General features: G+C 48.4%; 1 protein-coding gene across 1 annotated transcript in view; it reads left to right on the top strand.

Moving 5' to 3' along the window:
• TGFB1I1 (transforming growth factor beta 1 induced transcript 1) overlaps positions 1-22,749 on the top strand; it is a 32,185-nt gene extending 9,436 nt beyond the window's left edge. Inside the window, exons 2-11 of the mRNA XM_033170799.1 lie at positions 8,281-8,444; positions 10,668-10,747; positions 11,970-12,112; positions 13,922-14,018; positions 16,178-16,277; positions 16,963-17,214; positions 17,861-18,034; positions 19,229-19,310; positions 19,818-19,966; positions 21,249-22,749. Coding sequence (XP_033026690.1) covers positions 8,281-8,444; positions 10,668-10,747; positions 11,970-12,112; positions 13,922-14,018; positions 16,178-16,277; positions 16,963-17,214; positions 17,861-18,034; positions 19,229-19,310; positions 19,818-19,966; positions 21,249-21,515 — 1,508 coding nt within the window. The 3' untranslated portion in view covers positions 21,516-22,749. The remainder of the gene's footprint in view (positions 1-8,280; positions 8,445-10,667; positions 10,748-11,969; positions 12,113-13,921; positions 14,019-16,177; positions 16,278-16,962; positions 17,215-17,860; positions 18,035-19,228; positions 19,311-19,817; positions 19,967-21,248) is intronic.
• The last annotated feature ends 1,137 nt before the right edge of the window (positions 22,750-23,886 follow it).

Genomic DNA, 23,886 nt, shown 5'->3' with positions numbered 1-23,886 from the left:
GGTGCTTTGCAGTACTCCTCTCAACTTCTCCAGCACCCCGCGCTGACATTGCCTGCAGCGGCCTCAGCTAGGCAGGAAAATGGGGGCGGGGGCTCCTCTGCACCCCGGCATTCCTGGGAGAAAAGAGTTGCAGCAGAGAGCCCAGAAATCTGAGGTCCCCATCCACTCCCTTTACTTCAAACTAGATCAGAGACTAGGGCCACATCTGCACTGTACATTTAAAGCAGGATTTTGACACTTAAAACAGCCATTGCTGCCTCCCATGAGGAATCCTGGAAACTGTAGTTTGTTTAGGGTGCTGGAGATTGTTAGGAGAGCCCCTGTTCCCTGCACAGAGTGGCAACTGTCAGAGGGGTGCAGCAATCAATCCTTTCCCCCAGGGAACTCTGGGAATTGTAATGTGAGGGGAATAGAGGGGTCTCCTAGCTACTCTCTGCATCCTTAACAAACTACAGTTCCCAGGAGTCTCTTGGGAACGCCATGGCTGTTTAAAGTGGAACCATAATGCTTTAAATGTGTGGATGTATCGGACAGGGGTTTCCAGACTTTCCACAACCACTTGAAAATAGCGGTGGGCTGCTTAATGATATTTCTGTCTGTTGCTGCAATTTTAATGTGCCGTGCTAATTGCTGCATGGTTTCTAATTGCATTTCAAATTGCTATTATTTCCCATTTTGTATTTTATTGTTCTACAACTTGAATCCCGCAGAATACAATACCACAGAATACAATCCCGCAGCAGAACCCCACATACAGTATACCATACAATATAAAAAGAAGCAATAAGAAAATTAAAACCCATTATCGATATTCAGTGCACTGCACCCGCGTTCCTGACTGCTGCTCCTGCTGTTCTTGACAGACACACAGTGGACCATCTGAGCAACATTAATGGATGACTGGTGGCCTGTGGACCACAGTTTGGGAACCTCTGGCCTAGGACCCAAGAGTCAGGGCCCGCCCAAGATGCTTTGCTCCCTGGCACTGCCCACGACGTTCCACATAAAGTAGCTGGCCAGACTGGTAGCTGAATCTTCCACTGGTGTGTGGGGCAGGTCCCTCCACTTTTCCTGAGGCCTGCAGGGTAGCAAAGGGAGCAGGCCGCTGGCCTTCGGTGTAAGACTCACACCTCTGCCTAACACTTTGCAGTTGCTTCCTGTTTACCAGAAACTGCTGCCTGAAGTTGCTGCCTCATTCTGCATAATGGCAGGACCGGCTCTGCTCAGAAGGGCCCGCTGTGGGTTTCCCCCCCCCCCTTGCCTCCAGTTTCCTCACAATGCTGGCAACAGAAACTCCCCACAGATATATGGCGAACAGGCAAAGGAACACCTCTTCTTAAAACACACACCTCCTCGGACCCAGGAGCTCTGGCTGCCACACAGCCACCATCTTCTTTTATAATCCCTCTCCTAGTTGGTTTATTTTCAAGGGGCAGATGCAAATATGTGGAGCAATCCAGGAGCGTAGCAAGGTAAATTGGTACCCAGGGGCAAAAATTCTTTTGCCACCCCCCCAGGCATGGAAGGTCAGGTGGTACCCGGTGCGGAAAATTTCTTGTCAAACCCCCCCCCCATTGACACCCCCCCCCGCAAAAATGGTTTTCGTTATTTCATATTTCTTACAAAGGATTAATAACAAGTAATAAATAATAATACAAACTTTTATTTATATCCCACCCTCCCCGGCCGAAGTCGGGCTCAGGGTGGCTAACATCAGATACGTAACATTGGTATAAATCAAACAATAATTAAATTGCCTCCTAAAAACATCTCAAAATCAAATTAAAGTCTAATTAGATGGCTTTCCACAGGGTTAGGGTTGGGAACAGTAAGTGCTCCACTGAACCGAAATTTCAGCCTTCATGACATAGGAAAACAGCCAAGTGAACAGCTATTTTGGTGGAGGAGGGTCAAGATATTAACCGATATGCATGAAATTTCATATATAGCTATATAATCCCTAGTATAGTAAGATAAGACCTTCGGAGCAGGCATTTTCAAAAAAAATTTTTTTTCCAAAAAAAAAATGTCCCTTGATAATTTGTCACCCCTCCATTATGGAACCCGGGGCGGACCGCCCCCTCGCCCCCCCTTGCTACGCCCCTGGAGCAATCCATCCTCCAGTTGCCGCTCAGCCAACAGACAGGAAAACCAGGGTGAGAGAGCTCATCCCAGGGCAGTTTCGCTCTCTTGTGTGGGCTGAAGGAGATCATATAACACGGATTGGCCGCATTTAATCTGTTGACTTTGGACTTATGTGCAAGGGGGTGTTGTACAAAGGCTGCTAAAAGAAGCGATGGAGCCCTGTGTTTTTCAGGGAACACTTGTGAGGAAGAGGGGAGAGTTATTTCCTAATCTCTACACCTCCCATTACAAGGAGATCATGTCCGGTTTGGGGTGCTGCCGGCTTTCTGTTGCAGAGGCAGATCTGATTCAGGTGGGATGTAGCCCACCAGGAAGTTCTCCTGAAGGCAGCCTCGGAAGCTCTCTAGGCGGCCTTGAGCCTATGATAGTCTTTTAGGCCTGGCCTACCTTGCAGGATTGTCGTGCCATTTAGATGCTTGAAGCTTCTTGGAGGAAGGGTGGATAAAACACGCAAGGAACAAAGAAACCGAAATAAGCAGCGGCTGTGCGCATTAGTGGACAGGCTCCTCGTTTGTGTGTGTTTAGATTTGTTCAGCTTCAAGCCCAGAAACGTCTTTCTTGTGGATTAATCAGTAGTTAGCGTTGAGAGGTGGTGTGGTCCTCTTTGATTCCATCTGCTGGCTCTGGGGGTGAAGAGCATCAGTGCTCCGAGGGAGGTTACGGCTGCGTGTCGGCTCTTCCCTCCCTCTCCTCTCTGCCCTGCTCCCAGTCCCCATGTCTCTTATCCTCCCCTCTTGTATGTTACATTCCTGTCTCTCTCCCTCTGTGGTTTGCTTCTCGGCTTTAGACACATTTCTGCGCTGTGACATCAGCCAGAGAGGGGCAGGAGGCAAAGTTGAGAGAGAGAGAGAGAGAGAGAGAGAGAGAGAGAGAGAGAGAAAGGAAGGAAGGAAGGAAGGAAGGAAGGAGAGAGCGAGAGATTCCTCCCCCCTTCCCCTTATTCTATGCTCACACACCCCAGCAAACAGCTGGAATAACAGTTAAAGATCCACTCTTTCTAATTATGCTCTCCAAATCCCTCTCCTTCTGACACCCCCTCCTCTTTTTGGCCTGAGATGACCTCTGGAAGAAGAGGCACACTCAGGCTTGAGCAAGCTTACTGGGTGAATTTACTGGAGATTTGGTGAAGGGAGCAAGAGGGCTGTGTGTCAGGGGCAAAGGGTGGGAGGGAATGGGTGTTAATAATACAGTGGTACCTCGGGTTACAGACGCTTCAGGGTTACAGACTCCGCTAACCCAGAAATAGTACCTCGGGGTTAAGAACTTTGCTTCAGGATGAGAACAGAAATCAGGTGGTGGCGGCGGGAGGCGCCATTAGCTAAAGTGGTGCTTCAGGTTAAGAATAGTTTCAGGTTAAGAAACGGACCTCCAGAATGAATTAAGTTCTTAACCCGACGGTACCATTGTAATGAAAAAAGTGGACCGTCCAGTTGCGGGGAGAGTCTCTGGATGGGGAAGGAACTGAATGCAGCTCAAATCCACTAGACTAGACGATCCGCTTCGTAGCAGAATTGCTGGACCCTCTTGGGATATTTTCTGGCTTCAAAAGGATCTGTGTGTTCTACTTCAAATGTGCATTAAAATGGATGGTTAGGGTACAGAAAAAGGATGTTGAAAGATGGAGATCCAGCGCAGTCTGGGGAAAGATCCATTGGAAGGTGTATCAATTATTATGGAGGTTTATTTCACACCACAAAGGCCTGAGTTTTAAGAGGACTTCTGAATGGCCGTCCAGAAATGCTGGCTGTCCCTCCAATGGGAGAGCATAGCTTGGAAGGGATCCATTATAATTATAGCCTGTGTGGTCAAAATGGCATGCCGGCTGGGAGGGATCAGGAATCCCAGGGTCAGATTAGAAGGGATCCCTGGGAACCGGTTGCTTGGGGCTTTGAGGCAAGAATCTGGCGGGAAGATGTGCATGTTGTGCGTCCAGGAATAAATTTGGGTTGCACGTGTGAATTTAATTATGAAACCAGGGCATTTAATTAAATGGGAACATTGCAATAATTAGGAATGTTAAAAGGAAAAAAAAGAAGATTTGGCCAGCAATAATGCATACTGTCCTGACTGGTGGTTTTGTAATAACATTTGCTGTGGTGCTGTTGTTGTCGGCCCAAGTGCTGCTAACAGTTATTCTGTAGCATCCTCAGTGTGTGCTAGAGTCTAGGCTGGACCCAGGAGTGGTACAGTCCCCTGCCTTAGATAGAGCCAACGTGTTAAAGCAAATGGACTGGGCGAATGGGATGGAGGGGACTTTGAAAGGTTGTCCGTGGAGGACCTAGGAGGCCATTAACACAAGCGGTGTATGGCTGGGTGGGCAATGGTGTGTGTCTCTTTGTTAAGCAGGGCCTTGTGGGCTTCTGGAGGCCTCTACACCAGCCTTCGCCAACCAGGTGCCCTCCACAGGCTTCAGACTACAACTCCCACCAGGTTGCGGGTGGGTGAGGGGCACCTTGTCAATATCTTTATTATTCCAGGACTGCTGACTGGCTTTGGGAGCACTTGAGAACCATGTCGGCATCTTGTTTATATAGACGCTGTCTCTTGGCATCTTGGGACAAGCTGGCTGAGACCAGGAGGATGAACAACTGCTTGTCCCAGATGCACATCTGATCTGCTGCAGATGGTCCTGTTGGTTTAGAGAACTCAAAAAGGCCTCTGTGGTGGACATCTCACTCTGGGTTGGAAAATTGCGGGGAGGGGTCTTTTGTACAAAAGAGTGATTGTGTGGGAAGGCCAAGCAACTTTGCCTGCAGTTGAAATGGAAAGTTAAGTCTCTGCGGGCAAGGAGACTTGAGGCTTGATGGAAAGCAACAAACTTGTAAGCCCATGCAGGGAGAATTCAATGCTGAGGTCAAAATTTCCTGGGCTTGTCCCAAGAACGTGGTTTAAATTCTAAGGCTTTGACCCTGTGAGGAAGTAAGGAAGGCTCTGTGCATGTGCAAGAATACTACATCCCTTTAGCTCTGAACAATACAGCCTACCTCACAAGGTTGTTGTGATTCTGAATCTCAGGGTTGTAGGTTCGAGCCCCATGTTGGATTAAAAAAATCCTGTATTTGGTGAGGGCCCTCATACTGCCCATCAGTCTCTCTCCCTGCAGATTAATAATAATAAATACAGTATAATCCCTGGGTTCTTTAGTGGTTGTTGTCATGGGGAACGGTTTGAACCAGGGTGCTTTGAGTTCTTTGGGATGAATGAGGACTAGCGACTTTAGAAGTATAGGCACTGGCTATTTCAGAACCTTAGCTGGGTTCGTTTTATTTATGTCAATCAGAACAAGAGGGCTGGAAAAAAGAAAATGACCAATCTGCTTTGTGTTGATTCATGAGAAGGCCCCTCTGTGTGCTTTATTACACACACAAAAAGCACAAAAATAAATAATTGGATCTCAGAGCATAGGATGGTTCTGGGGGAAGTCAACCACATTTTAATCTCATTGAAATTAAAGGGTTTTGATTAAGTTCACTAGTTTTAGTGAGACTTAGGCTGCAATCTTAACCATGTCTACTCAGAAGTAAATCCCCCTGGATTCAATGGGGCTTGCTGCCATGTAAGTGGCGTTAGAATTCCTCTGGGTTCCGCCTAGGCTCTGAAGGCGCGAATCGCGTTCCCACTTTGCTCAAGCAAAGCAGCTCTGGGTCTGATCAATGCCTGGATATGGGAGCTTGCCTGGCAATTCTGCACAAGCCACTCTAACCTCCGTGGAGTCAATGACTCATAAACAAACAGGCATTTCTTTCGGATCTGTCATCCAGCCCGCTCCTCGTATCTTCTCTGAAGTTTGCTGGGATGTGACATTATCTGAGTGTGCAAATCCTGCTGATTTGTACCAGGGAGAATGCTAAACTTCCTGAGAAAGCACAGTATTCCTTCCGGTGAGGAATGCGGTTGCAAGAAGGAAAGGGACAAAGTTCAGTGTCAGAGCACATGCTTTGGGTGGTTCGATCCTCGGCATCTCTAGTTAGGGCTCCTACCTGAAACCCTGGAGAGCGGCTGCCAGCCGGTGTCAACAGTACTAAGGTAGATGAACCAATGGTGTGACTCTACGTAAGCTTCGTGTTGTGGGCATAGCCTAGGCTGGATCCTGGTCAGACCTCACCTGGAATACTGTGTCCAGTTCTGGGCACCACAGTTCAAGAAGGATACTGACAAACTGGAACATGTCCAGAAGAGGGCAACCAAAATGGTCAAAGGCCTGGAAACAATGCCTTATGAGGAACGGCTTAGGGAGCTGGGTACGTTTAGCCTGGAGAAGAGAAGGTTAAGGGGTGATAGGATAGCCATGTTCAAATATATCAAAGGATGTCATATAGAGGAGGGTGAAAGGTTGTTTTCTGCTGCTCCAGAGAAGCGGACAAGGAGCAATGGATTCAAACTACAAGACAGAAGATTCCACCTAAACATTAGGAAGAACTTCCTGACAGTAAGAGCTGTTTGACAGTGGAATTTGATGCCAAGGAGTGTGGTGGAGTCTCATTCTTTGGAGGTCTTTAAGCAGAGGCTTGACAGCCATCTGTCAGGAATGCTTTGATGGTGTTTCCTGCTTGGCAGGGGGTTGGACTGGATGGCCCTTGTGGTCTCTTCCAACTCTATGAGTCTATGATTCTATTGATCTCCTGTTGGTTGGTTGCCATTCTCTTTTAATAAAATGCTTTAGGAGTTGCGCACTCCTCCTCTCTTGTGCAGGAGTGCACCTCGATATCTAGATTAAAAGAAAAAAAAACCAGGGCAAACAGTGTCAAGTCTATCCTCTTGCTGTAAGACTATCCTTCCCCATCAATATATGCAGAGAGGGCATTGGACTGTGGCAAGTGTAGAACCAGTCAAGATGGGATTATAAGGGGATCATGTCCCTTCGGCACAATCTGGGCCAATATATAAAAAGGATGCAATACATGGTTGCTTAAATAATGTAAAATCAGGCCATGCTTCCTTTTCAGTATTAAACACAAGGAAAAGCCAGCTACTGGCTTACTTGCATGCTTTGCCGGGACAGCAGGCCAGCCTTGCAGCTTATTTTGGGGTCTGAGCTTGCAACTTAACTCAGGTAAAACACTTTCAGGATACTGGAAGAGGAGAAAATCAGAGACTTCTGTCTCTCCACCGATATTACTAAAGACCATCATTCTAGGGGTAACTTTCCTTGGTGTGTTTGTGTGGAGGGAAGCTTCGGATTGCGTCGAAAGGACTAGTTGCAGATCTCGGCAGTATTACCATTTCAGAAGACACTTGTGTTCTTCTGGAGGGGCCTAAAAGATTAGGTAAGGACATGTGGATTGAAAGAGTATCAGACAATTCATGGGACATAAGGCTATCCGTAGATACCAATGCCACCAGTTGTGCCGAATCACAATTGGGAGAGTTGCTATCGCATCAGGCCTCGCTTGCCGACTTCCCATAGACACCTGGCAGGCCACTGTGAGAAACAAGATGGTGAGTAAACAGTATGGACAAGGGAGGAATTCAGTTCAGTTCGCAGTGTAACCTACCTAATTCACACTTCCCAAAACTGTACTCGAATCAAAACGCAGCCATTCTGTGAAATTTGCACTGCTCCAAATTTTGCATTGCCAGCTCTCCAGCCAAGTCACGAGTTGCAAAACTCCATATATTCGGGTGATGCTAGAAATGAATATGTGAGTGGAAGTCATGTACAATACATTGGCCTGCAAAAATGTGTCTGGTTGGGCAAAATTGCATTTGAAAACTAGGAGAAAATTTCACTAAATGCCAGTGAATTTTCATGAGGATTAAAAACGAAAATGAAAATTCCCCACAAACTGATGAAGATATGTGGGGAACTCAACTTAAGAATGGAGAACGGAGAAAATGAAAGAAAATATAACGGTTATGTTTGCTCCTTCCTACTAGATGAGCCTTTGGAGAGATCTAGCAGGAATCCTCTAATATCCTTATGTGGTTTGGGGGGGGGGGCAGTGGCATTGCTCAGAATGAGGATTCTTGCCTTTTCTGCTTGGTGAGCTGGAATTGGTATTGATCCTCCCCCCTCTGCCCCTTCCTCTCTCCAGGTCTCCCCTCATTCCTCTAGTGCCCCCTTCCTGACTTCCTGCCTACCCCTTTCCTGCTATTCCCCTCGTTCTCAACCTGCCTCATCTCTTTCTGTACTAGATGCTCTCCTGGCCGATCTGGAGACGACAACCTCCCATATATCCAAACGCCCAGTCCTGCTTACCGACTCTGGAGGAGCCCACGCCAACGGGCTGAGCAAAGACGGGACCCCAGACCCCAAGCCAACTCCTCCACCGTACAACAACAACAACCCTCAGCAGCAGGTAAGCACTTGGGGAGGTTAAGAAGGGGGCACGGGAGCTCTGTGGGGCAATAGACCTTAGCTCAGGGAGTAGCCCCCTCTCATTAGCATCAGTGCTTAACCATAACTTGTTTGAAGGGAGGTGAAAGGTATTATGGGAGGAAAGGAAACGAACTGACAGGCATTGCCATTGAGTTATGTATGTAGCTGCTGCTTTGGGATTACAGTCATACTTCGGAAGTCGAACGGAATCCATTCCAGAAGTCAGTTTGACTTCCAAAACGTTCGGAAACCAAGGCGCAGCTCCTGCAGCCAATCGGAAGCTGCGGAACCCACGCCAGACGTTTCGGTTCCAAAGAATGTTCGCAAACTGGAAGATTCGCTTCCGGGTCTGTGGCATTCGGGAGCCAAAACTTCCGAGGTACGACTGTAAACACTCTTGTTTGTTTCTTTAAAGGAAAAGAACATCTGCCATAAAAACAATGATCATTTATTTGAAGGCTGCCTTGCCGTAGTAAATCCTGCTCAAGGCAGCTTATGACAGAAATAAAAATGATATAATTCACTAAAGCTCCAAAACATAACAAAGTTTTAATGCTCAAAAAAGTTGGTGAGAACGTTTCACTGAGAAATATACAATAAAGTAAGCATTAATTAATTAATTAATCAATCTTATCTATTACAAAGGAGCCCAGGGTGGCAAACCACCAATAATAAGACAATAAAAGTTTCTTAAAACAACTCTGCTGCAGATACAGTCTGGGAAAAATCTTAACTCAAAAGGCTTTGCTGAAAGAGGAAGGTCTTCAGTAGGCACCAAAGAGATAACAGAGATGGTGTTTGTCTGATATTCACGGGGAGGAAATTTCAAAGGAAAGGTACTACGAAAAGGTTTACTGAATTCTTACATCCTGAGGAACTGAACTCCCGATTAAGTGGTATCTGCAAGAGGCTCTCACTTGCAGAGCGCAGTGATTGATTGGGTATGTAAGGGGTGAGATGTTGATAGCGACTGCTATCTGCTAGTCTGCTAGTCTGACTGCTAGGTGTGGTGGTGGCCTGTGCAGCCTCACAACTACTCTACTGAAAAACTTCTTTGGGGAGGAGCTGAGTTAGTGATGTCATTAATTCCCAGCCAATCAGCACTGTGCACAGCCTCAAGCACACAGCTCCAGTTTTTAACCTGAGCTCCATCACTGCTTGCACTTCATGATCAAACCTTACTAGTCTGTTTGTCTTCTGGGCTCATGATGGGAGGAAACAAGGCATGATCTCTGGCTTAGCATTACCAGGGGCCAATGTTTATTTCTCTCCCAGCAAACGGCAGTCACGCTTAATTCTGAGCTTACCGGTTGCAGTTAGCTGTTTCAGATATGATGCCAAGCCAGGGATCGTGGTTTGCTTCCTCTGTGTACCATCACGGGAAACCATTAACTATGGTTTATTATTTACTGTGACATGAGAATGAGGTCACCATCCTCTCTCCCAGAGGGAACTCAAGTATGGCTTTGCCACAGGAATGGGGAACCCTTTTCAGACTGAGGGCACATTTCAGGAGCTGCGCGGCAGGGGCAAAAATGGACAGAGAAACAAATGCATTTTTTTTTACCTGTGTACAGTAGGCAGGTTTTATCAACGCTCCTGCACTTATCCATTGAAGAAAGCAAGAAGCAAGATCAAAGTTCAAGGACACATTCCAGCCAGGCAAAAACACTCTTGGAGGGTACACCTTAGGGCTGGTCATAGGTGGGACCTGGGGAGAGGGTTGTGGCCAAAGAGGAGCCTGGAGAGAGTTCCAAGGACCACACAGAGAGGCCAGGAAGGCTGCATTTGTTCCACAGGCCTGAGACTCCTCACCCCTGGTTTACCAGAAAGTGTGGCCTGGATCAGTATGTCTAAACAAAATGTGCACTTCTGCAGTGAGCTCACCACCCAAATGATGCACAGCTGTATGTATGACTTGAGGCAGGCCTTACTCCCCAAATACTTCCTTTGTCCCACTGATCAAGGTTTTGCAAGTTTTTGGAACAAGGTAAGAACCCAGATGAGCAGCGTTCCCTTTTCCTTGCTGCTTCCAACGCTCTAGAAAGGAAAAAAAACCTGTCCATCTCTAGATGGTTTCTCTTTGCACGTGGATTATTCAGAGGCTTAATGTTCTTCTAGTTAGTCTGTGTCTGTCCAGCACATCAAGATGAGAACTCTTTCCTCTGCTTTTACAACCTTCATCTCCACCTTTAAATCTCAGGCTGGAAACACAGCCATGCCGGTAGACCCATTCCCAGCATCGACTATGCAGGGCGGAAGTGACAAAGAACACCTGTACAGGTAAACAGTGGGTTGTTTTGTGAGGCCTCTCTGCATGCACACGAGAGATGGCTTATGACCTTAACGTTACCTTGGGTGTGTTTAGGGGAACCACTTCGCCCATTTCCTCAGCTGTTTCCCCAAATAAGGTGAAAACGTGACTTTTAAATGCAAGGAAGGGAAACAGTCTGGTGAGGTGGTTATGAGAGGGGCAGGAGAACAAAGATGTGGGGATGTGGGAAATAAGCTGTGAAAGGAAGAAGGTGACTTTTTTTATTTAAGACAAGACAGTGGAGGAAAACCTACGAACCACAGTGTCTGCAGCAGGGAAGTTTCTTAATGTTTGATGTCTTAGTGTGTTTTAATTTGTTGGAAGCTGCCCAGAGTGGCAGTCAGATGGGCGGAACAACAACAACAGTGCATTTTCCAGATGTTGTTGGACTACAACTCCCATCATCCCTGGCTGAGGCTGATGGGAGCTGTAGTCCAAGCACCTGGCACCTTCATTACATATCTCCTTAGACGCCAGGCGAAACCATTTATAACCAGGCCCAGTGCAACCGAACTGGTTGCGCTCCCCTGAACGTGCCTCTGATCAGGGACTGGGACTCTCTCTCCCATTAATAGTTGTACCAGGGAGAATTTAGGTGCAGAGAATCTCCTACCTCTGAATGGGAATCACAAGTGGGGAGGGCTGCGGTTGCATCTCAGGCGCTGCTTCCCAGAGGCATCTGGTTGGCCACTGTGAGAACAAGATGCTAGCGTAGATCCAGCAGGCCTCTTGCTTATAATCTTAGATAGTGGGTGCCATTCCTCCTATTGCTACAGCTCTTTGATGGGAGAAGTGGCGAGTACCAAAATTCCACTTCCTTCGGCCAATATTAGAGAACCTTTTCCCTGGCCCTTAACCTGGCCCGATTTGGAGGACCACAAGCACCAGGTTGTGGGAAGCTGTGAGGAGCAAGGAAGTCGACGAGGAGTTTAGCCTCCCTGGGAGCTGTGCCCAGCTCCCCTGGCCTCGGTCCAGAGCATCCATTAAGCAGAGGGATCCTATAAATAGCTGCCACCCCTCTGCCTCCCCTTTACTGCTCCCTCCTTCCCCATCTTTCTCTGGAGCGGAGGGATGCTGCATCTTCCTCTTTGGGGTGTGGTGTGTGTGAGTCCTGAGCTCTCCTTCCCCCGCCCCCACCTCTCTCTAATGTATCCCATCTCTTTCTCTCTCTCGTGCGGATGCCTCTTCCAGCACGGTCTGCAAGCCTCGCTCGCCCAAGCCCAAGGAAGGGGCCCCTCCGCCCTTCTCCTCCTCCAGCGGGGTGCTCGGAGCGGGACTTTGCGAACTGGACCGGCTCCTGCAGGAACTCAACGCGACTCAGTTCAACATCACAGGTACGGCAAGTGGGATGGGGAATGGTGCTTGGGGGTGGATTTCCAGAGAGAGAGAGAAGCAAAGACTCTAATGGAACAGTGAAAGGAATTGTTTATCTGTTGTATGCGCATGTATTTCTCACTCACTGCCACGAGAAGATGCTAGTGTAGGTTTAAAAACACAAACCACAGTGGGGCAGATTCGGGGAACACAAGAAGCTGTCTTATTCTGAGTCAGAGGCATGGTCCAACTCAACACCTCCTACACTGGCTGGCAGCAGCTGTCCAAAATTTCAGACAAGTGATATTCCTACCTGGGGGTGCTGGGGTTTGAACCTGGGGTTTTTTTGAGCACAAGGAACTGAGCTCCTACAGCCCTTCCCCATTGGCAGCTTAAAACAGAGCCTCTGTGTATAAGTTGCGGCATACCTCTGCTGGGAATGGGTAACAAGGAGCGACTGCTGCAGCCTGCGGTCTGTGAGTTTCTCAGGCTGGCCATGAATTGCTAGACCAGGAGGATTTCCTCTTGCGTTCTTAAATATCCCTTGGAGCTGATTTCTCCTGCCTGCCAGGGTCCCTTTCCAATCTCCGATGTTTGAGAGCAGGCAACGGTTGCCCTTGCTCAGAGGCATTGCATTGTTTTCGTTTAGCGATGAGGTCACACACTCCAGGCTTTGGCACTGGCTCAGGTCCCGATGCTGAGCCTGGGTTTGCTGTGACTCAGACAAAGCCCTGAAGGTGTCGTTCTCTGCTCCCCTTAGGCCTTTCATCTCTTCTCCTAATGAAGCTCTCTCTCTTCAACCCTGTCGGGACAATTGGACCAGTGGCCCCCCCCCCCCCGTTTTCCACAAGCAGTTTGCTCTGGGTGTCCTGTGTTCTCTAGCTCAGCATTCTTTGTTGGGGTACAACTCCCATCGTTCCCTGACCACTGTCTAAGGTGGCCTGGGATGATGGGATTTGTAGTCCGACAACATCTGGGGAACAAAGCTTGAAGGACGCTGTAGCCAAGTGGTGTCTCTTGCAAGCTAAATTTGGGAGCAGTAGGGGTTGGCCTCATGAGCCGTGGAGCACCGTGGGGCTCTTGCTATTTCCTGCAAAGGAGCACAACACTGCAGGTTCCACCTGTGCCATGTGCTTTGTTCCTTTGTTCCTGCATAAGGCGGCCAGGTCCCAACCCGGGGCAGACCACACAGCACACATTTCTAGCCATTTTCTGCCACTCCGAATTTGGCGCCTGTGGCAGCTGCCTCATGGGAGGACAAGCCCAGGCTGTGAGGTAAAGCTAGACCCCTGCCGGCTACAGGGGCTGCATCTTCTACATTTTTTAAGACAGTGCAAGTGGAAAACTCCTGGTGATACCTGGCTGGTTTTGTTATTATTATTTATCCACTCGGTTTATGAAGCGCTTGCTTCGTAATAAGCCCCTAAGTGACTTACAGAGCTTTGAAAACGTAAAGCGTGATATCAAATCAAAAAAGGCAAGAAGCAAAATGCATTGCAATCAAGAGCGTACAAAATCCCTTGGACAGAGGCAGCAAAACAGCAGCAGAATGCACCGCCCCACATTCAGATGAGGAAAGGCCTTTAGGCTCATCCAAGACATGCTCGTGTTGCTAAGCGGTGCGAGGGGGGTACTCTGCAAGTCCTCAGAGGACTGTTAAGGAGTGGTTCCAGGCTTTTGTGGCTCTGAGCCCTGGCGCTGGGCAAAGTGCCGCATGAGTGCCCTTCTTGCTGTTAGAAGTGCAGCAGTGCTGCCATCTGCTGACAAGGATGTGAAATGGCAAGTGATAAAAAATACATTCTCTCTCTTTCTCTCTCCCCTCATCCCAGATGAAATAATGTCTCAGTTCCCAACCAGCAAAAGCCCAGGCGGGGACAAGGGCAAAGACAGGCCGGAAGAATCTATAGACGGCAGCTCCATTTCCCGGTAAGAAGATGGCTGATGGGGTAGATCAATGGCAAGTGAAGGCATTGCACCCAAAAGAGCTGCACTTTGGGTCTTGGCAAATGGATGTTTGTCGCAAGCTCCCATTTTCATCCTAGTGATCTATGTTGGCGCAACCTGTGGCTCTCCAGCTGTTGCTGGACTCCAACTCCCATCAGCTCCAACTCCCATGACCAGCTGGTAGGGAGGATGGGTATCGGAGTCCATAACATATCAGGGGGCCCGCAGCTTCCCCAGCCTTGCCATAGAGCAGAGGTGGGGGACTGGATCTGGCGGGGGGAGGGGGCAGGGCAGATTATGAATTCCTGCCATCCCAACATTGACTGGTGAGCGGGACCAGAATGGTGTTGGGTGACTGACAGCTGCCAAAGTTCCACAGGGCTCAGCTGATCATGGGTTACACAAAGGCCTTTGAAGTCTTCTTGCATTTTTGCTCTGCTGATCATTACAGCAGGTTCCTTCGAAGGCAGGCTTCTGGCCCCAGCATGGATCCCTGTCAGCTGACCAGCACCAAGAGGGAGCCTTGCTTGCAAAGGAACAATTGGGGGCTCACTTTAAGCTCCCAGCTGGTTCCTTTGCAACAACGTCCATACCTGCTTCATACCTGATGGCACGTTTGTGGGTGTGGTTTAAGAGAAGTGGCTTCATGGGCCTAATTAGGCCTCTGGACCACTGCCGTGTGGCTAGGGTTACCATATTTCAAAAAGTAAAAACCAGGATAGTTTTTTTTTTAATAGCAAAACCCAATAGTTTCCCTAAACATTTTTAGTCAAACCCCAAATTTGCTGAGCTTTTTTTCCCCTTTCCAAAAACTCAAATAAACCCCATGATTTTTGGTTTACTTGCCCCCAGACATCACTTCCACCTTAGAAATCCTGGACGTATGGCAGCTCTGGTACGGCTTGCCTTCCTTCTTCAACCCCACAGACATTCCTAAGATCTTAAGCAGGTTCAAATGCAAACAATTTGAGTTGCTTTCCCAGCATCCCAGTGAGGATGGGTTTGCTACTATATCCCCATATACAGGCTACAGAACGGAACTCATGGGAGAGGTAGGACCTGGTGTTGCCAGCTCCCGCACCTGAGAGAGTTTCTGTATCTTTCAGAGTTTCATGGAAGGGAGAATTTTCCTGTCCCAGTGCTACTGGGGTAAAGGAAGCCGTGCTGGTGGATTCCCCCTTGCAACGAAACTCCACTTCACACTCTCCCCTTCTTACTAAGTGAATTTCTAATCAGGTGTTCTGGGTCAAATTTCAATTCACCCTACCTGTCCCTCTGAGGTCAGTATGTTATGTCAATCCCCTTTTATTTATCATCTGGGGATCTCTTAGTAACGGGAGTTTTCCTGTCCAGCGGCCGTGGCCGGTTATATCCTCCACTCTGGGCTTCAGGGGTTAAACTCTTCTTTGCCTACAGTTCAGGGTCTCTCTTTCATTAGATCCCTCACTATATCAGTTAGCTAAGCCCTCTTAGCAATTCTGTGGCAATACCAAGGTTTCTGCCCGCTAGCCCCTCCTGAGGGAACTCCAAGACACAAACTATCACCCTGCAAGTCAGTTTTGTCCTTTCCCTGAGTTCACCTCCTCATGAGCATACATAACTCGCTGGACCAAATGAACGACAATATTTTCTTAGCTCAACAATAATAAGTCTTTATTCCTTTCAGAACATAATGGTTTCAGTAATGCAATCGTTTATAAGCTTAGTTTCATAACAGCATAAACTCTTTCTTTCAGCATCATATACACATCTTCAACCTATCCTAACCTACCCACCACTATCCTGGCCCCATGCCCTCCTTCTTCCAGTCACCACTCTCCATCTCTAACGGCTGCTCCCTCCTTTTAAAGAGCGGAATGTCCCGCCTCCCATGAGATAGCTGCCACTCAAACTGGGGTGCCCATTAACTCATAAAACACCGTGGGTTTCTGAAAATCCCTTAACTTAGATCCAATTCGTTACACCCCTCTCCCCGCCATACTAAAGTACAGAAGCCACCAGTGCATCTGTAGATGGCTGCCAAGTGGGCTTTGAACTCGTGTCACTAAAATGAAGGATCTGTAAAATATCTCAGAGTCAAACTGCAATTGAGAGAACTGGATCTTTGTTCATGCCCCTTGACGCTGCGTTCTTACTCTCAGGTCAGCAGTTCCTCCGCCTGCAAAGCCATCGGCTACGTCTGCCACCTTGGAGCTGGACAAGCTGATGGCCTCCCTGTCAGATTTCCGGGTCCAGAGCAACGTGAGTGTGGGGCTCGGGTTCCACTGGGACCGAAGAAGGTGTGGAGTGGGGTTACTTCCAGGGCTGTTTGTGATTTGCCGATAGGAACCTGCAAATACAGGGATTGTGTGCAGAATTACGAACCTGAAAAGCCCAGGTTTCATTTTTTTTTAAAGGCAAGTTTCTAGTCATTATGGTTGCAGAGTGAGGCAGCTAAACCTAGCAAAGTTGCAAAAAGCTATTTATGATATTTAAACTAAGTGACAATTGCCAGTCAAATATTCCACTTGCTATTTGTAAGCAGCAAAATTGATGGGAAGGGGATTTCGCCAAATATTATGCTGGAGGAAGTGAAATTTTCTAACTTTTTTTAATGGCACTTTGTAGCATCCATCATATTGGTGGATGAGGGGAACTGAAATAAGTACATAACAGGAACAATGGGCAAAGAGTGGGCTGGAAGGAGAAGGGAGCATTTGCTGCCTTCAACGATAATGAAGTAAGATGGAGCAATTTTAAAGCTAGACACACAGGTGTGCCAAAATTCATGGGTGCTGAGGCCATTTCACCCAAATATGCTCGATGGGAGGATGGAAATTCTCCATTGGTTCAGGGCGGGAAGAGTGGAAACATTCGAAGTTGTCTGGAAATATCTTTTTTGTGTGAGAAATCTCAGCTCTACCCGTAACCATCTCTGACCTTCTAGCTCCCAGGAGCCTCCACCTCCACCACTGTGTCGCCCCCTCCAGCTCCTTCCCGAGTCTCCTCAGCGCAGCTGCCAGTGGTCTCATCCGTCTGCCCCAGCCCCACTGCTGCGCCCCCACTGACGTCCCCAGCACAGCCGAGCGGGAACCTGGACAGCATGCTTGTGATGCTGGAGTCGGATCTCAGCCGCCAAGGGATCTCCACCACTGCCAAGGGGCTGTGTGCATCCTGCCAGAAACCCATCGCAGGGCAGGTGAGTGCCGGCCAGTGGTGGAGAACGGGCTTCTCCTTGTAGGGGTCAGCAGGTGGGGCAGATAGATGATTGCCAAAGGCCAAAACAGGGAGAAAACCAGGCTGGAGAAAGATGGATTTGGGATTAGGGAGGGACTCCTCACCAGTGTGGTGTAGTGGTTAAGAGTGGTAGACTCATAATCTGGGGAACTGGGTTTGTGTCTCCGCTCCTCCACATGCAGCTGCTGGGTGACCTTGGGCTAGTCACACTTCTCTGAAGTCTCTCAGCCCCACTCACCTCACAGAGTGTTTGTTGTGGGGGAGGAAGGGAAAGGAGAATGTTAGCCGCTTTGAGACTCCTTTGGGTAGTGAAAAGCGGGATATAAAATCCAAACTCTTCTTCTTCTTCTTCCTCAACCAAGTAGTTTTTGCGTGTGCTGTCGGCCATTTTCAAGGGCCATGGAATCTTGCCGCAATTGTCACTCCCAACTTCCCTGGAAGTTCTTGGCCGCTGCTGGAAGTAGCATGAGAAAGAGGTGCGCCACCTTGTGTGGTACGCATGACGTGCTCCCTCTCAAAACGTGCGAACCCCAGAATCCTCTGTCGCTACCTGAACTCAAATGGATCTTTGCTTTCCCTGCCTCCTCTCCCTCCTCCCATTTGCCCAGGTGGTCACAGCACTGGGAAGTACCTGGCACCCCGAGCATTTCGTGTGTAGCCACTGCCAGAAGGAGATGGGGGGCAGCAACTTCTTTGAGAAGGATGGCGCCCCTTACTGCGAGAGGGACTACTTCCAGCTCTTTTCACCCCGCTGTGGACTCTGCAATGAACCCATCCTGGACGTGAGTTGCCCTAACCCTCAGCAGGTCCCTACTTCCTTACAGATGGTTGTAGAATACTGTATAGCCCTGAGAGACTCTCAGTGCCTCACAAAAGATTTGCACCCCCCCCCAAAAAAAATCATATTAAAAAATTTATAAAGGGAAATAACATCACAGTTAAAGGCAACTGAGCTTTGTGAGGCAGGAATCTTTTGTTCGATGTGGAGCTCCAACCCATGACCCTGAGATGAAGAGTTTCATGCTCTACTGACTGAGCTATTACTTCAGGGCTGGTGCACATGGTACCCTCTGGGGGTTGTTGGACTCCAGCTCCCATCAGACCCAGCAAGTGTAGCCAATGGTTAAGGATGATGGGAGTTGTAGTCCAACTACATTTTGATGCATTACATTGGCTACCCCTCATTAATTTCCTTCAGTTTCATGCAGCAAGATAGACCGCCCTGAGGCATCATTTCTGTTTTATTCTTTTGTGGAGAGGGCTGCAGTTGCCTTCTTTGGTGATTCAGACCATTTCTCCTAGATCTCTGGTCATTACATGCTGCAAAAAAAGTAATTGTGTCAAATATTCTTAAAGTATACCACTCCCCCCCCCCCGGTCCTTTTTCACTTTTACAGTTGGAGTATATAAAGAGCAGTCCTTTGAACCTGGCTATTGTCCCCTAGACCAAAACTCCTTTCCCCTCCCTTCCTGCTGAAACCTAAAACGGCACTCCAGGCATGGGCAGTATGTCCGAATTCAGTGTAATCCAGAAAATGTTACTGAATATGACAACAGTATACAGGGCTTGTCTGCTTTTCTTGGCACGTTTGGATTTTTGAGCAAGTGCTGTGGGCGCCGGTCAAAAAATGGCTGCCGTGACGGCAGCATGGCATAACACAAAATGGCTGCCACGTGTGGAAAAAGTGGGAGAAGAGATAGGACCACAGAGTGGTATGGTCATGTGGGCATGTTCCAGTCCATACAGGAACTGAGCAGGAGGTGCAAACGATCTCTTGCACGTTGTCATTTTTGGGGAGGGGATATTTACGGAGACTGTTTGTGGGTGCCAGAGTGGCAAGAAGACAGCAAAGGGGCCAAGCCTGGGAAATGCAGGCCTGTCGTGTCTAGTTTGCTGCTTTGCCGCCAAGTTGCTGTTTCCTCATTGACGCGACCTCCTTCCCCTCCCCCCCCCCGCATCCACCTGACCCGTGTAGAAAATGGTGACCGCATTGGATAAGAACTGGCACCCAGAGCACTTCTGCTGCGTCAAGTGTGGGCGTCCCTTTGGGGAGGAAGGTGAGTGTTGGTGGGGCCTTAGTGAGTGGCCCCTCAAATGATGGGCGGGGAAGAAAAACAAGAAAACACACACACACACACACAGGTACGATTAGCCTTCCTTGGAAATAGGGGATGAAGAATTATAGGCCCCTTTGTACTTTACGTGTAAGCTTACTGTTGTTTATGAGAGTCAACATGGCTAGAGCAGAGACAGGGAAACATTCTCACCCTGAGGGCCACATTTTCCTTGTGGGAAGCCTTCCCGGGGCCGTATGCCAATTGCCTACCCTCCGACAATTCTCCACTGAAAATAGTGGACTTCCTAAGGTAAAAGCAGGACATTCTGGGTTCGAATCAGAAATCGGGAGGGCTTCTGTAAATCCTGGACTGCCCCAGGAAAATAGGGACACTCGGCGGGCCTGCAATAGTGAACATGGCAAAAGTGTGGACAGCCCACCCCAGTCCTCCATCCACGGAAACAAGCGGCAACCGCTCAGTTCAAGGACTCCTTGTTGTTCCCTGCAGGCTTCCACGAGAAGGACGGGAAGCAGTACTGCCGCCAGGACTTCTATGAGCTCTTCTCTACCCGCTGCCAGGGGTGCAGCCAGGCCATCTTGGAGAACTACATCTCGGCCTTGAATGCCTTGTGGCACCCAGAATGCTTTGTTTGCAGGGTAAGCATGTCCGGACAGGGACCCTATTGCTGGCAGGGCTTTGTGGGGGGTGCGGCAAAGACAATGAGGGAGGCAGCCAAGTGAGAAAGCATCGGGATAATCAGGGCTCTGCCCAAAGTCCCGCAGGGAACTTTTCCTGCAAAAATCGGTGTTGGGGATCAGCGAATGAAAATCTGGGCATGGGCTGTGTTTACTCAATACATTTAAAGCTCTGTGATACACTTCAGACATGGCTCCCCCCACAGAATTCTGGGAGTTGTAGTTTGATGTTAGGAGGCCCCTACTCCCCTCACAGAGCTATGATTTCCAGAGATGTTTAAGAATCTATCCCTCTTCACTCTGGGAATTGTAACTCAGCTGGTGTGTGTGTGTGGAGGGGGAATAGGGGGCAGCTGCTAAGGAAGCCTTGCTGATATGAACAGCAGTTGGTGGAGGGAGGCAGCTGAGATATCTGGATTTTTTGGGGGGGGGGATAACTTCCATTTCTCAATGTTAATTCTACTCAAGAGTAGCCCAGTTAAAATCAACGGACCTAAATTAGTATTGGTCATTAGTTTCAATGGGTCTGCATTGAGTAGAATTAACACTGGATCCAACCCATAGTGCCCAGGACTTGGTGTGAGGTGTGAGTGGCATTGACCATCGTGCTATCACCTCATCTGAAAATTTCTGAGAAAATACAGCAGAATCCCATTGGATTTCAAAAGAGGAAATGATTTTTAAAATAATTAAGAGAAGTTAAGAGGGATAAATTTATCCAGGCCCACCCCCAATTTGGAGGCTATTTAAAGCCACAATAACAGAAGCTCGTCTAGAATGTCGATCAGACAGTAGGAAAAGAAGCGATCAAGTCCAATAAGATATTGGCACGTGGTTTATAACCAACGAAGCTTCTCCTAAACAGTAGAAGGTCTTGCCCAAGTGAGGAAATGAAAAGGAGCACAAATTCTGGCAAAGCAAACATAAGTTAACAAAAAGGGAAATTAAGGACCATACTGAAAGTGTGAGCACCAAAAATAAAATAAAAACACAAGATGTGGAAAACCAACGGGGGGGGGGGCAGTTGGACCACTAAATAAGAGTTGTCCTCCACACAGGGGTGTGTGGCACCTTCAATGTGCATTTTTTGGCGAATGCTGAAGATGCACATCTTCACCCTGGCCGTTGACTCCCAAGATGTGTATTTTTAGGCCCTGGCGTATTTTTGTAAGTTCTTTTAAACTAATTTTTTCATGTTGCATTTCAAATTGCTGAGACGCCTCTGCCTTTCTCCCCGCTGCAGGAGTGCTACACGCCATTTGTGAACGGTAGCTTCTTTGAGCACGCCGGCCGCCCGTTCTGCGAGATCCACTACCACAAGCAGCGTGGCTCGCTCTGTTCGGGCTGCGAGAAGCCTATCACCGGCCGCTGCATCACGGCCATGGCGCGCAAGTTCCACCCCGAGCATTTTGTCTGCGCCTTCTGCCTCAAGCAGCTCAACAAGGGCACCTTCAAGGAGCAGAACGACAAGCCCTACTGCCACCCTTGCTTCATCAAGCTCTTTGGGTGACGAGGAGGGCGCCACGGCCGCTACCAGCATGGGAAAGGGGAAGGCCCACCAATCCCAGCCTTTGACCGAGCCACGCCCACTGCCACGCATGGGAGAGGCCTGTGCCTTATGGGTTCCACCCCGGCGGAGCCACCACACGATTGCCAAAGCCACGCCTCTAGCCAAAGGCGAGAAGCTGGACTTGTCCACTTCTCCCACTCTACTCAGGAGCCAACCCCATCGCAGCCACGAGCAGCCAATCTTTGGCCCTCACTCCCATCACATGCTTCTTTAAGCCACACCCACACGGCACCAGCGCTTCAGACAGGAGGCAGTGCCTTAAGCCGCAACTCACACAAGACTAGCTGGCGATGTCATCCAGGTAGAAGGCGGGGCCATAAAGAAGCCACACCCCTCCGCTCCCTGTGAAGTCTGTTCCCGCAATGCCACCCGGTAGCGTGTCAGAAACGAAGCACCTGAAACCCATCTCCCTACTCTCAAGCCATAAAAGCCGTTCAGGTGGGAGGTTGGGGGGGGACCCTTTACTTTCCAGGTCCTTTGGTATCTTTTACCACTTTTGCCTTCGGGTGCAAGGTGAGGGGCTATTTCACTTCGGGGCTGCCCTATAGCACTTACGATTGTGATCAAGTATGATCTAAAATGGTTCAACTACAAGAGGGGAGAGGCAGCTGTAACTCTGTGGCCCATCCTTCAGTGGCAGAGATTTTTGGGGCGAGTTTACGTGTAAACAGCTTTGATATACCACCCCAAGGGTTCTATCTGTGAGCTGTCAGTGGGATTTGGGAAGATGCCTCTCTCCCTTAGGGACCCATAGTCCTAAGGAGGTTAGTGGTATGGCAAGAGTGAAGCCTCCCTCCTGTAATGACCGGCTGGTGTTGAGAAAAGGATGTGGCATCCCACCCCCCACCCCCTTTGCATGTTGCAGTTTTTTAAAAAGTCCTGGATTGCAAATAATTAAAACACTTTTGGTTTCGGTTTTAAAGAATCAAGGAGGAAGGGAATGGGTGGGTGGGGGAATGTGCCTGAGCTTGCCGTTTTACTTTGTCAGGGTTATTAAAAAAAAAAAAATTCTTACGGTGTAAACCCAAACTGAGGATTTTATTATGATAGAACTTGGGTTGGGAGTCCAAGGAGCATGTGGTTTTCCTTCTGCCGCCAACTTTTTACCCTCACACTGCTGTACATTATATAATAAAATTCACGTATATTAAAAAAAAAAAGAACCCAGACAGTTGTCATGTGTGGTGGAGACCTGGGCTAAGAGTCTATCTGGATTTTTGCATGTGTGCACTGTAATAATATCCAAGTAAATCCAATATTTTTTTGTTTGTTTAAGCAGTGGCTTCCTAATTGTGTCTCAAGTTCATATAGTAAGCTAAAACCAACAAGGCTGAACCTGGTTCAGTTAAAAAGTGGACTTACAAGGAAGTGTGGTAGATACTGGAAAACTCTGCACTCCAAAATAAACTCTTGTCCTCCTCCCCAATAGCATGAAAATATTATCAGGATGCTTTTCTTTAGGAGAGGGGTTATCAGTCGGTTTAGGTCCATGGGCACCATCCGCTCTGGCCACTTCTCTATCCTCACCCCTGACAACATACATTTTGCTTTTCCGAGGGAGCTGGGTAACAGCCGAATCCAGGAGAAATAACCTAAGCCTTGAGAAGCACAGTGCTGACAGAGGAAGTGGGCAAAGAGTGGCATTCTTTCGACTTCCTCCTTCAGCTCTATGCACTTTTCAAGGGATTCCTAACTGCCTTTACCACAAAAAGAGCAACAGGGCGAAGACCTCAAGGGCACCTTATTTTGGAGGGAAGATCTTCAGAGCTTCTGCGCTGGTTGGTCCTCTCCCCACACAAAGAGCACAGCTGACTTTCTTTGTGGTTTGATGCCAAGGCGCAAAATCAGTCCTGAGGGAAGTTTTTGTCCCCATCACCTCTCCTTCCAAAGTTTCATATAACCCATCATCACCCACATGCCTTGCCCATAATTCAAATGAGCTGAATCCAAGCTAGTTGCACTTATTTCTACTGAAGTCAATGGGACAAGGTAGTCACAATTATTTTGCTCCCACTGATTTCAATAGGAACGAAGTGTGATGATTTTGGTCTGGACCTTAAGCCACTGTCCAAAGCCTGCCCTTCACTAAATGGTCTCATATACAAAAATAAAACACTTGTTTTCTTGATGGGCAAATCAAGGAACTCCCTCAAGCTCCTCCTCTCCATCAGCATGAGGAGGATCCCACAGATGGCAGTATTACTACATCTCTTTGCCTTCTGTGTTGGGGGAAAGACAGCATCCTCTGGGAAATTTGATTAGGCCCAGGGGGCTCTGGTTGCTGATCCCCACTCTAGGCAACAAAACTTAG

The sequence above is a fragment of the Lacerta agilis genome, chromosome 14 (assembly GCF_009819535.1).
Source record: "Lacerta agilis isolate rLacAgi1 chromosome 14, rLacAgi1.pri, whole genome shotgun sequence".
Classification (NCBI taxonomy): domain Eukaryota; kingdom Metazoa; phylum Chordata; class Lepidosauria; order Squamata; family Lacertidae; genus Lacerta; species Lacerta agilis.
This window is presented reverse-complemented; position numbering and strand designations above follow the sequence as displayed.